Raw genomic sequence first — 13,358 nt, 5'->3', positions numbered from 1 at the left:
AGCTCTGCCACCTCCCAGCCTCTGTCTTTTCATCTGCAGAACAGGGGCAGTAAAGCTGACCCCGAAGAGCTGCTGGGAGCCTCGGTGAGGAAAGAGATGAGAAGCCCCAACCCTGGGCCTGGCACTCAGTAGATGTTCCTAATCAGCATTTTCTTTTTTTTTTTTTTTAAGACAGAGTCTCGCTCTGTCGCCCAGGCTGGAGTGCAGTGGCGCGATCTCGGCTCACTGCAACGTCAGCATCTGGCAGGGCAGGCACACAGTAGGTGCTTAATAACTATTCTTGCAGGAGTGGATTTGCCCAAAGCCAGATACTTTTAACAAGCTGAGTTTGGTAATGAGCCTTCTTTCTCCCAAATGTGGAGACCTTCATTGTGCTGGCAAATATTTTGCCTGGAGAGAAAAACAGCCTCCCTGGTGGGAAGTTTCCGAGGGAGTTTCGTCCCCTCCCCTTCCTAAACAGACGGACCCTGTGTGCCTGCTGGCTGTCTGCTGCGGAGCAGAAGCCTCCCTTACTCCACCAACCTTCGTGTTTTACACTTCCCTCCCCCTTTTAAATTCTACAGCTTCTAACCAAATTCCACAACCTGAGAATGTTCCCTTCCACTCAACAAGCTCACCTTTAACATCCAGTCTTTTCCCCTTCCTCTAAAACCCCCAAAGGTTAAGAAAACACCCACGAGGCTTTGAGGATCTTGTGACGCTTACCAGACAGACACAGACGGTGCAGTTCTCATTGGGAGGTGAAAACACATCTCCTTCAGCTCGGACGACACCACTGTGAAAACAGCCTTTGAAGGACAAATACGAGGTAGAGGCATCAGACCTCTTCAAAGAAGAGGAAGCTTGAGGTCTCGCTGCTTCTCCATGCTTAATGTACCTGGAACATTCTCTCACTGCCCTGGGTGTCCCAGGAGTGGTAGATTCAGGGTACTCTGACTGTGTGGTCCTGCAAGGATCAGCCGTGGTGGCCCCAGGAGGGTCCATTCATGTCTCACAAACCCACAACTGTCTGGAGGGCACGACATTTTCTTTCCAGAGGGCAAGAAAGGCAGCCTGGTTTCAAAACCTGAGGCCAGGCGCAGTGGCTCACACCTGTAACCCCAGCACTTTGGGAGGCTGAGGCAGGCAGACCACAAGGTCAGGAGTTTGAGACCAGCCTGGCCAACATGGTGAAACCCCGTCTCTACTGAAAATACAAAAATTAGCTGGGCGTGGCGGCGTGCGCCTGTAATCCCAGCTACTCGGGAGGCTGAAGCAGGAGAATCGCTTGAACCCGGGAGGCAGACGTTGCAGTGAGCCGAGATCGCGCCACTGCACTCCAGCCTGGGTGACAGAGCAACACTCCGTCTTAAAAAAAAAAAAAAAAAAAAAAAAACTGGCCCTCCAGCTCTGTTAACCAGCGTGGCCCTGGACATGTCACTTCACCTCTCTAATACCCAGTTTGTCTTCACTGCAAAATGAAAACACCACCATGTACCCTGCAGGGATCTTGGAAGGATCCAAAACCTGGGCAATAAAGTACCCAATACTTCACACTCAGGACTCAGTGTGTAGCGGGAACATAGCCCACAACAGTCATTAAGACAATCAAGCCAGGCCCAGCGGCTCATGCCTGTCATCCCAACACTTTGGGAGGCTGAGGTGGGCAGATCACTCAAGGTCAGGAGTTCAAGACCAGCCTGGCCAACATGGTGAAACCCTGTCACTAATAAAAAAAGTACAAAAATTAGCCAGGCTTGGTGGTGGGTGGCTATAATCCCAGCTACTCGGGAGGATTGCTTAAACCCTAGAGGCGGAGGCTGCAGTGAGCCGAGATCACACCACTGCACTCCAGCCTGGGCGACAGAGCAAGACTCCATCTCAAAAAAAAAAAAAAAAAAAAAAAAAAAACAGTGCATTTCGATTTTAACCCTTAGGAAGACTTTTTAACTACTGCTCAATCTCCAGCAACCTCAGTGTCATATCACCAAGACCATCAGACAAAGAATCCCCTCCCAGACCAACTGAATAAGAATCTGCTTTTTTTCTTTTCTTTTTTTTTTTAGCCAGGGTCTCACTCTGTTGCCCAGGCTGGAGTGCAGTGGCACAATCATGGCTCACTGCAGCCTCGACCTCCTGAGCTCAGGTGATCCTCCCACCTCAATCTCCCAGGCAAGTAAGATTACATGTACATGCCACCACACCTGGCTAACTTCTTGTATTTTTTGTAGACACGGGTCCTCCCTATAGACACGGGGCTAGTCTCAAACTCCTGGGCTCAAGTGATCCGCCCACCTTGGCCTCCCAAAGTGCTGGGATTACAGGCTTGAGCCATCATGCCCAGCCAAGAATCTGCATTTTAATAAGAATCCCCTTGATTCAACTGCAGAGCAAGTTTCGAGAAGCTCTGTGAAGGATCTGTGGAAAATTTGGGTCCCTATCCTTCCAGCAATGGGAAGCAAATGAAAAACCATCAGCAGATGGCAGGGGTGAGTCAAAAAGGGGACAGAATTTAGAAACAACTACTCCTCCACCTGTAGGAGGGGAACTGGGCAGGAGAAGGGGACTGCACAGTGGATTTAAAGAGGCTCAATGAATGACTGAATAAATGAATGAGCGAATGAAGCTGAAAACAGATGCTCAGAAGATGAAAAGTCCCCCTTGAGGCATATTACAGCATAAACGAGTGGTTCTCAAAGTGTGGTCCCTAGACCAGCCATGTCAGTATCACCTGGGAACCTGTTCAAAACGCACATGTTCTGGCCCTATCCCAGACCTACTGCATCAGAAGCTCTGGGGGCAGTGCCAAGGGAAGTGTGGCTTAGTAAGCCCTCCAGGAGATTCTAATGTACGCTAATGTTAAAGAACAGCCTTTTGGCCGCAGGAGGGCGCAGAGAAAGGAAGAGGCAAGACTATGTCCTTCCCTGGCACCAGCTCTCACCTGTGCATGACGGGCAGCACCCCCCATCTTTGGAGGGAATTGGGTGGGAACAAGCAGCTTCACACCTCACCTTTTCACAGGTCACCTTCCCATCCTAGAAGCACAAGCAGGAGTTACAGCCACCACAAGGCACCAGAACAAGGAAGTTCTGGGGACCCCTAGTACCCACCTCGCACCAGCACTGGAAACACCCAGGCTCTGTCCAGCGACTCCCTGATTCATGCATGGCTCCCAGGTGCCAGCAGGGAGAGGGCCCTGCTGCCAGCCGGGGGGCCTCAGGGCCCCTGGGTAAGGAAGGGGTCCCCATCACCTCCCCCTGAAGGAGTGAGGGGGGTCTGAGGTTCCCCAGCAGGGAGAGAGTAGGCACTGGGGTGGCCATCAGGGTGAACAGCAGCCATACAGGGGCAGAAGGGGAGGATGTGGGTAGTCGTGGGGTGGAAGATGGCAGGTGGGTGGTCCTGACTCCGGCTGGGGGCCCTGGAGCCCCAGAAGGAGGGCTATGTCCTGGGGACAGGGCAGGCCGGCCGGCCTCAGGAAGCAACAGGAGCATCTTGGACGGGTGTTGCCGGGGCTGCAGGATGGCAGATGGGGCCAGCACGGCTTTCGGGAAAGCTGAAACAGAAGCACGGAGGTCTCTTGGGGTGGACAGCAGAGGCAGGAGACAGGGTTTAGGGAGACCTGGGCTCAGCTCCACCACCACAAGTCCCTGTTCACACCCCGTGGTCTGCGCAACATTATACTATGTTTATGGGCACACTGTCGCCGTGCGGCAGGGCGAACCACGGAAATGGCTGTCCCTGTAGCTCAGGTTACTCGGACTCCTGTTGGGTTTTATCCTTTTATCATTTGGGAAAAAAACAGAAGGGCTGGGGAAACAGTGAAAAGAAGAAGGAAGAATGGATAAAGAAGTGGAAAAAGAAAGCGAGGAAGAAAGTGGAGTGTTGAAAGTAACAAACAAGATGAACTGAAAACAAGGGCAGACGGAAAGGGAGCCTAGCGCCAGGTGGGCGGCGCCGGGATAGGGCGGGGCCAGGCGCTGAGACGGCGTGGCTGGGCTCCGGGAGGGCGTGGACGGGGAGGGGCCAGGCTCTGTGGGGCGTGGTCAGGGCAGGCACTGAGAGGGCGTGGCCAGCCGCCGGGAGGGAGGGGCCTGGCGCTCACCTTCACAGGACACGCGGTCAGCTCGGAGCCTGAAGCCAGGTCGGCATGTGCATAGGAAGCTGCCCACGGTGTTGTGGCAGGAATGGTGACAGACTCGCCTCTCCAATGGCCTCCGACACTCGTTTACATCTGCGGGAGAGCCTCGCTGCGGACAGCTGCTTTGTTTGGGCTACCGAGCCCTTCTTCCGCCCATCCCTTAGCTCAAAAGACTTGGGGAGTTTCCCTGCCATGTTCTTACGGGGTCCATCCCTGCCCCAAGGTGCGGGATGTGACTCAGACAGCTGGGAGCGGGGCTGAACTCTAGTGCTAGTCTTGTTGATAGGTTCACACATCGAGCAGGCATTTAATGCGAGTATCTGAGACTCAGCTCCAGCACTATGCAGCGGTAATTAATTGCTGCCTGGTGGGTGTAAGCCCCGCTGAGAAGCTCATCTCCAAACCTTCCACCCTCCCGTTTTTCTTTCCGAAAAAAGTCTCAAAACTCACTGAGCTGCTCAAGGTAGGTAGGCTTCGGGACAAATACCTAACTCCGCTAGAACAAGGTCTTTTTTCAGGCCCATGGGACCCCACCTTCAACCCATGAGCCAAGCTCAAACCAAACATGCCAATCCCTTTCTGGAAATTTCTGCTAATGGGCTGAGAAAACAGGGTCTCCTAAACCAGAGGAACCAAGACATAAGGTGCTTTATTTACCAAGGGGAGCAAAGGCAGCCAAGAAAATGGGTGAGCAGAGAGGAATCCTTGGGGTGTATCTGGGAGAGGAGCGGAAGAGAAACATAACAGGATGAAAGTGGCAAATGGCCAGGAAAAGTCCAAGACAGGGTCTTCATGCAGAGCCACGCCAACCCCAGGGACAGGCAGGCTCTGAGCAAAGGCTCAAGCCCCTTCAGGCTCCAGAGGACCAGAAAGTCTAATTGTTAACCTTCCCGGGTCCCTGGGCTCCCTGTCCATCTTCCTGATTGGCAGCCTAAGTGTGCAGACCACAGGGTCCTCCCCACCTTACCTACACAGGAGTGCCGGTTGCCATGAAGGTGGAAGCCAGTTCGACAGGAACACTTGTAGCTGCCAATGCTGTTTTTACATCTCTGCTGACAGGGAGTCCCTAGGCATTCGTCAGTGTCTGGCAGGAAAAGGGACAAGACTGGGGTTCATTTCCCCAACAGAACTTTGAAATATGTGGTCCCCTCTTCCTCCCTCATCTCCATCTCCTATCCCACACAGGGCTGTGGGGAACCACCTCAGCTGCCCCTCTTCTGCACTGCCCACATCCAGTCCTAAATACTCTCTGGACCAGCCCACGTCTCTCATCCTCACTGCTACCCCTTAGCCCGGCCCCATTCATCTCTAGTCTGGAGAACAGCCAGAGCCTCCAGTGTGTCTCTCTGTCTCTACCTAGGTTCCTTCAAGCCATCCTCTGCACAGCCTCCAGGATGTTCTGACCAAAGGGCATTTCTAATCAGGGCCCTCCCTGCTCAAAACCTCTCTGCTGCTCCCACAGGCCACAGACCTCGTCTTAGGGTAAGACACCAGTGCTGCCCCATAGCTCACAACGTCTTTGAACATAGTCCTGGTTGCCTTGCCCACCTCCTTCCTTGCCCCTGACCTTCACTCTGGCTTAAATTCTTTTTTGTTGTTGTTGTTTTTTGAGACAGAGTTTCACTCTTTTTGCCAGGCTGGAGTACAATGGCACGATCTCAGCTCACTGCGGTCTGCATCTCCTGGGTTCAAGCAGTTCTCCTGCCTCAGCCTCCCAAGTAGTTGGGATTACAGGCATGCACCACCATGCCTGGGTAATTTTGTATTTTTAGTAGAGATGGGGTTTCACCATGTTGGTCAGGCTGGTCTCAAACTCCTGACCTCAGGCAATCCACCCGCCTTGGCCTCCATTACAGGCATGAGCCACTCCACCTGGCCACTGGGTTAAATTCTTGCCATCTTCCAAATGCACCATGCTCCTTTGGTGCTCCCCTTTTGCCCATGTTCTCTGTCTGCCTGGAATGCCTTTCCCTCTTGTCTGGCTGGAAAACTCCTACTCATACTTCAAAACTCAGCTTCAGTGGAACCTCCTCTGTAAAAGTTCCCTAGTGCTGTTTGAAATTGTGAAAAACTGGAGATAATCTCCATGTTCATCAATAAGAGAAGAGTTAGTAAACTATGAAATATTTGCACTGCAGAGTCAGAAGTTAAAAGGAACAAGGCAAGTCTATTTACCCTGATGTGGAAAGATCTTCAAGACCAACATCGGGCGGGGTAAGGGGAACAAGCAAAGGAATGACTAGGTTCAAATCCCAACTCTGGCTGGGTGCAGTGGCTCATGCCTGGAATCCCAGCCCTTTGGGGGCCAAAGCTATCCTTATAGCTTAAGGCCAGGAATTTGAGACCAGCCTGGGCAACCCAGCAAGACCTCATCTCTACAAAAAAAAAAAAAAAAAAAGAAAGAAGAAAAAACTTTAGCTCTAATATGATCTTAAGCAAGTAACAATTTCCTTAAGCCTCAGTGTTCCTATCAATAAAATGGAGATAAATAATACCAACTTCACTGGGTAATTTTGAGGGCGAAAGGAGAAAATGCATGTAAAGTGCTTAGCCCAGGACCCAGGACCCGAGAGTTCAGTAACTATCCTGTCTCTGTAAGTGCCCGTGTATGTACGTACACATCATGGGGAGGGGCAGGCAGGGCACACAGCAGACCAATGCCTGAGTGCTATGGACTAAACTCTGTCCCCTCAAAAATCGCGTTGAAGCCCTAACCGCCAATGTAATGGCATTTGGAAGATATGAAGGTAAGATAAGTAGATAAGAAGATAATTAGGGTTACATGAGGTCATGAGGGTGTGCCCTCTTGATGGGATTAGTGTCCTTGTAAGAAGAGACATGAGAGGCCTAGCTGGGTGGCTCATGCCTGTAATCCCAGCACTTCGGGAGGCCAAGGTGGGCAGATCATTTGAGGTCAGGAGTTCAAGACCAGCCTGGCCAACATGGTGAAACCTCATCTCTACTAAAAATACAAAAATTAGCCAGGCGTGGTGGCGCACACCTGTAACTCTAGCTACTTGGGAGGGTTGGAGAATCACTTGAACCCAGGAGGCGGAGGTTGCAGTGAACTGAGATTGCAACAATGCACTCCTGGGCAACAAAGGGAGTGTCCTCTGTCCTCCTCCATGTCGAAAAAAAAAAAAAAAGAAGAAGAAGAGATACCAGAGAGCTCTCTCTCCAACTGAGGACACAGCAAGAAGACTGCTTTCTGAAAGCCAGGAAGAGCCCTCACCAGAAACTGAATTAGCCAGTGCCTTAATCTTGGACTTTGCAGCCTCCAGAACTATGAGAATCAATGTCAGTGGTATAAGCCCCCAGCCTGTGGAATTTTATCATGGCCGCCCAAGTAGACTAAGATGCGCAGGCTATTCTCCAGGGAGAGCAGAGGGCAGCAGTGGGAAAGAGGGCCTGGGCTAGCACCATGGCTTTTAAATTTTTTCTTATAATTCATGAAAATGTCAAACATAAAGAAAATAATAATGTAGGATTCAGGGGGAGTTCACAATTATCGGCCTTGTGAGATTCTTTCCATAATGTGTAAATAAAAGGCATTTTAAAAGAATGAGTAATAATTGTAAGATCTCTCATCCTGCAAACTGAAGAGGTAGGATTCCTTCTCTTCCCTGGGTTTTCCCAACATTTATCCCTCATCCTAACCTTGTTCTTCTGCTCCCCATCAGACTTGGGGGATCCTACTCCCCAGGGTAGCTCCAGAGCCTGGGCCAGCACTGGGGCAGGTGAAACTGATGAATGTAGTCAGTGAATGACCCCATCCCGGTAAGCCCCTCCCATGGCTCCTCGGGACTCACAGCCTGAGTCTCTCCCGGCCCTCGCTCATCTCAGTGGCCTCCTTCCCCAGGGTGGTCGGCCCACTCTGCCCTGGCTCTCCTCACAGCCTCTCCTCCATCACCATCCCTTTATCCTGCAACAGCAGCAGCAGGTACTTTGTTTTCTGAGACAAAGTCTCACTCTGTCGTCCAGGCTGGAGTGCAGTGGTGCAATTTTGGCTCACTGCAACCTCTGTCTATTGGGTTCAAGCAATTTTCCTGCCTCAGCCTCCTGAGTAGCTGGGATTACAGGCGCTCGCCACCATGCCTGGCTCATTTTTGTATTTTTAGTAGAGATGAGGTTTCACCATATTGGCCAGGCTGGTCTTGAACTCCTGACCTCAGGTAATCCTCCCGCCTTGACCTCCCAAAGTGCAGGGGTTACAGATGTGAGCCATCCCGCCAGGCCAGCAGCAGTCGGTTCTAACTGTTAGATGTGCTGGGATTCAAACTCTGACTCCACCTCTTACTAACGACTTGGCCTTGGGCAAGCCTCAGTCTCCACATCAGTCAAACAGGAACCATAATAGCATCTCCCTCAGAAGCCGGTGGTGAAGGTTCAATGCAGTGGTGCACAGAGCACACTGCGCTGGGCATGGCAGGGCTGAGTGTTCAATGTGGCAACCCCATTACCCCTCCCAGAGCAGCCGTTCCTTCTCTGCAACTCACCTTGGCAGCTGTGGCGGTCGGCAGACAGCTGCATGCCCAGCCCACACTCGCACACAAACCCACCTTCTGTGTTCACACAGTGGCCCTCGCAGGAGGAGGTTACACATTCGTCAATGTCTGGAAAGAGAGAAAGCACATGTTTACACAGTGGTCCTCACAAGAGGAACTTACGCATTTGTCAGCGTCTGGGAAGAAAGCACCCTTGCAGGCCGGGCGTGGTGGCTCACGCCTGTAATCCCAGCACTTTGGGAGGCCAAGGCCCCCGGATCACCAGAGGTCAGGAGTTCAAGACCAGCCTGACCAACATGGAGAAACCCCGTCTCTACTAAAAGTACAAAATTAGCCAGGCATAGTGGTGCATGCCTGTAATCCCAGCTACTCAGGAGGCTGAGGCAGGAGAATCGCTTGAAGCCAGGAGGCGGAGGTTGCGGTGAGCCGAGATTGTGCCATTGCACTCCAGCCTGGGCAACAAGAGCAAAACTCCATCTCAAGAAAAAAAAGAAGGCCGGGCACGGTGGCTCACACCTGTAATCCCAGCACTTTGGGAGGCTGAGGTGGGCGGATCACGAGGTCAGGAGATCGAGACCACGGTGAAACCTCGTCTCTACTAAAAATACAAAAAATTAGCTGGGCGCAGTGGCGGGCGCCTGTAGTCCCAGCTACTCAGGAGGCTGAGGCAGGAGAATGGCGTAAACCCGGGAGGCAGAACTTGCAGTGAGCCAAGATCGCACCACTGCACTCCAGCCTGGGCGACGAAGCAAGACTCCGTCTCAAGAAAAAAAAAAAAGAAAAGAAAAGAAATCTCCCTTGCACGGCCCTCTCTGAACATGACTGTGACTGAGGAACAAATCAACCCCACAAGGGCCCTGAGCCCACACCAAGCCTGCCCTCAGCAGCGTGGAATCCCCACCTGCACCCCAGGAAGAAACAGCAGACACCAGGAAGGTCACTGGCTATGAGGAAACCCCAGGAAGGAAGAGGCCAAGAGACTGGGGCCCCCTTTAATCCATGAAGATCAGATGACGAGAGAAGACAGCTGAGACCGAACTGTTTCCAATGGCCCTGCCTGCAGGGCAACCCCAAAGGGCCCTCAAAAGGGCAGAGGGCAGTGGACAGGGAGGTTGATTAAATAATCAACAGAGTCATTCTCTTAAAGGTTCATTGAGCACCAACTGCGTGCAGCAGACCCAGAGGGGGGCTGTTGAGGACGCAAATGTGACTAAGACACAGCGCTGACTCCAGATATTCACGGTCTGATAACACAGGAGCCAAGACACACACCCAGGGGAGAACAGTGCCTGCTAGGGGGTGATATATGCCCCACCAGTGACAGACTGGCCCCAGCAGGCATGCCCTGAAAGAGCGACTGGCTGAGAGGACCAGGAGTATCGGAGGAAGGACTGCCCAGGTGGAGAAAGGGTCTGAGGTGCTTCCAGGCAGCAGCTGGGCTCCTTGCGAACTGTACTGAGGCCCAGACTAGCTGAAGCTTGGGTTCCTTTTGAGGCAGCAGGAGACAGGACTGAAGATATGGATTAAGAGGAGACTAAGGCCAGGCGCAGTGGCTCACGCCTGTAATCCCAGCACTCTGGGAGGCTGAGGTGGGCGGATCACGAGGTCAGGAGATTGAGACTATCCTAGCCAACATGGTGAAACCCCGTCTCTACTAAAAATACAAAAATTAGCTGGGCGTGGTGGCATGTGCCGTAATCCCAGCTACTTGGGAGGCTGAGGCACAAGAATCGCCGAACCAGGAAGTCAGAGGTTGCAGTGAGCCGAGATCGCACCACTGCACTCCAGCCTAGCAACAGAGCGAGACTCTGTCTCAAAAAAAAAAAAAAGATGAGACTAAGTTGCGGTGACTAAATCCAAGTAGTACTTTAGGAAGGTGAGCCTAGTGAGATGTTCTGATCTGAGGGATGATAGGAGCTGGGAGACAGATCTCCCCAAATCATGCTTCTTGCCATCCTTTCCCTGCCAAAGATCCGCAGCAGCTTCTGAGGACCTACGGGCTCAGCTCAGTCTACTCAGTCTGCACTCACTGTGTAGTGAGTCTCGCCACTGTGGCCCCCAAGCCCGTGGGACACCCCCACTCTCCTTATCCCCTACTTAGCCTTCTACCCAGCAGCTACCCACTCTTCCCAACAGCTGGACCGTCAAGACCATGCTCAACACCGCTAAGAAGCCCACCCTGGCTAACCCCATTCCACTGGGATGTCCCATGGCTACGGTCAGTGCCACCCTGTCCTGCAAGTGCTTTGACATTGTTCTCTGACTTTTCCTTGGTTCCGTTAGCCTCTGCAATGAGAAGTACGTGCAGAAAGTGTCCCAAGGTGAAAAGCATTCAGGAGCAGATCAATTGCGTCCATTGGTTTTCCTATCTGGAGGAGATGCTGCAACAAGCAACGAGCTCCAAGACCCCTTTATTGAGACCCTTGGACCCAACAGCGTCCTTCCAGGAAATAATCAGAGAAGCTGACAAGAAGCCTCTTTATGGCAGCAATTTTTTTTTTTTTTTTTTTTTTTTTTTTTTGAGACGGAGTCTCGCTCTGTCACTCAGGCTGGAGTGCAGTGGCGTGAACTCGGCTCACTGCAACCTCCCACCTCCCGGGTTCAAGCAATTCTCCTGCCTCAGCCTCCTGAGTAGCTGGGATTACAGGCACCCGCCACCACGCCCACCTAATTTTTGTATTTTTAGTAGAGACGGGGTTTCACCATGTTGGTCATGGCTGGTCTTGAACCCCTGACCTCGTGATCCACCCACCTCAGCCTCCCAAAGTAATGGGATTACAGCCGTGAGCCACCTCGCCCGGCCCTATGGCAGCATTATTTATAGTGGTGAAACACTGCAAACCTCTTAAATAAGGGACAACAGACAAATAGTTATTTCAATTACAGCAACCACATATGTAACTGCTAAAAAAAGAAATTTTTTTCTTTTTTTTTGAGACAGTCTTGCTCTGTCGCTAGGCTGGAGTGCAGTGATGTGATCTCGGCTCACTGCAACCTCCACCTGCTGGGTTCATGCAATTCTCCTGCCTCAGCCTCCTGAGTAGCCGGGATTACAGGCATGTACCACTACACCAGCTAGTTTTTGTGTTTTTAGTAGAGACAGGGTTTCACCATGTTGGCCAGGCTGGTCTTGAACTCCTGACCTCAAGTGATCTACCCGCCTCGGCCTCCCAAAGTGCTGGGATTACAGGCATGAGCCATTGAGCCTAGCGAAAAAAAAATTATGTTGCAAGGAATTGTTAGTGATGCCTACAACATAAAATTAGATGGGAAAAATAATAAAAGCTACAGATAAAATCCCAATTTTATAAAGCATACATATATGCTGCATGCTTAACATACATATACACACACGTACACACACTCACAACACAGACACACCCAGGGAAAAGGGCAGGAAAACAAAACTTCATTTTAGTAACAAATATCTCCGGGTGGGGACTTCCAGAGAATGCTTATTTTCATCTTTCTCCTCTTATTTCCAAATGTTCTACAATGAACTATCTCCTGCTTTTCTATTCAGGGGGAGAAATATTATTTTTACGAAGTTAAAACTCCAAAAAGGCTTTTGTCGCTCTGGAAAGATTGACAAGAAACTGGTCACAGTGGCTGTTTCTGGGGAAGGTAACAGATTTTGTCCGTAGAAATGTTTTAAAAATCACAAGCAAATAATACATTCACAAAATAATTATTGAGTTTAGCGTCCCTCATCTTTCAAATGTCATTTTCCCAAGGAGCCTCCCCCGGCCAACCATCCCGACTCCGGGTTCCATGCCCCTCTGTGGGCCCTGGCACCTTGCCCTTCCCAGTTAAGGTCCCCGTGACAATTGAGCTGTTCTTGTCCTGTTACTTGTCTTCCTTCCTCATATTCAGAAACTCCCTAATAGGGGCTGGGTGCGGTGGCTCACGCCTGTAATCCTAACACTTTGGGAGTCCGAGGTGGGTGGATCACCTGAGATCAGGAGTTCGAGACCACCCTGGCCAACATGGCGAAACCCTGTCTCTACTAAAAATACAAAAATTAGCTGGGTGTGGTGGCACGCGCCTGTAATCCCAGCTACTCAGGAGGCTGAGGCAGGAGAATCGTTTGAACCCAGGAGGTGGAGGCTGCAGTGAGCTGAGACCATGCTACTTCACTCCAGCCCGGGCAAAAGAGTGAAACTTCGTCTCAAAAAAAAAAAAAAAAACTCCCTAACAGGGACCAACTGTGGCTCCCATAACCCCAGTCCCTAGCTCAGTTCCTGCCCCTAAGAGTGCTCAATAAATATTTGTAAAATAACAGAAGTGACACATTTCTTTTGTTTTTGAGAGTTTGCCCACTCTCAAACATCAGAGCCTATCTTGGCTCAGCTTGGCTCTTGCAATACACTGGAGACCATCCTGGCAGGATGGGGAGGAGATATAATTCCCGCTGTCCCCCTCCCCCACCACTCCCAGGCGTCTCACCTGTACACCTGATGCCAACAGCTGTCTCCGTCATCGAGAAGCCCACAGGGCACACTCGGGCCACCTCCTGACAGCCGCCATGGTTGCAGGTAAGGTCACAGCCGTACTCCCCACATGGTCCGTGGGTTTCTAGAGCAGGCATCGCACCAGTGAGCATGCAGCCCGTGGCAGTCCCAGCCATCCCCACCTCACCAAGGTCCTCCTGAATTCTGTTGGGAGGGTAGCTCTGAAGGCAAACAGGCCTGGGTTTAAATCCAGCTCTGCCATTTACCAGCTGTGTGACCCCCGGC

At 51.5% G+C, this 13,358-nt stretch overlaps 1 protein-coding gene across 10 annotated transcripts in view; it reads right to left on the bottom strand.

Annotated features, from left to right (window-relative positions):
• Positions 1 to 13,358, bottom strand: part of VWCE (von Willebrand factor C and EGF domains) — a 37,039-nt gene that overhangs the window by 19,232 nt on the left and 4,449 nt on the right. For 6 of the 10 annotated variants that reach the window (XM_024255045.3, XM_024255040.3, XM_024255041.3 and 3 more), the window contains exons 4-10: positions 13,069 to 13,197; positions 8,614 to 8,730; positions 5,085 to 5,201; positions 4,082 to 4,210; positions 3,090 to 3,532; positions 2,921 to 3,014; positions 706 to 788 (exon numbers count right to left, since the gene is read on the bottom strand). In XM_024255045.3, coding sequence (XP_024110813.2) covers positions 706 to 788; positions 2,921 to 3,014; positions 3,090 to 3,532; positions 4,082 to 4,210; positions 5,085 to 5,201; positions 8,614 to 8,730; positions 13,069 to 13,197 — 1,112 coding nt within the window. The remainder of the gene's footprint in view (positions 1 to 705; positions 789 to 2,920; positions 3,015 to 3,089; positions 3,533 to 4,081; positions 4,211 to 5,084; positions 5,202 to 8,613; positions 8,731 to 13,068; positions 13,198 to 13,358) is intronic. The other 4 variants (XM_063728415.1, XM_024255044.3, XM_063728413.1 and 1 more) reach the window with 1 other exon arrangement.

This window comes from Pongo abelii, chromosome 9 (assembly GCF_028885655.2).
Source record: "Pongo abelii isolate AG06213 chromosome 9, NHGRI_mPonAbe1-v2.0_pri, whole genome shotgun sequence".
Taxonomy (NCBI): Eukaryota; Metazoa; Chordata; class Mammalia; order Primates; family Hominidae; genus Pongo; species Pongo abelii.
This window is presented reverse-complemented; position numbering and strand designations above follow the sequence as displayed.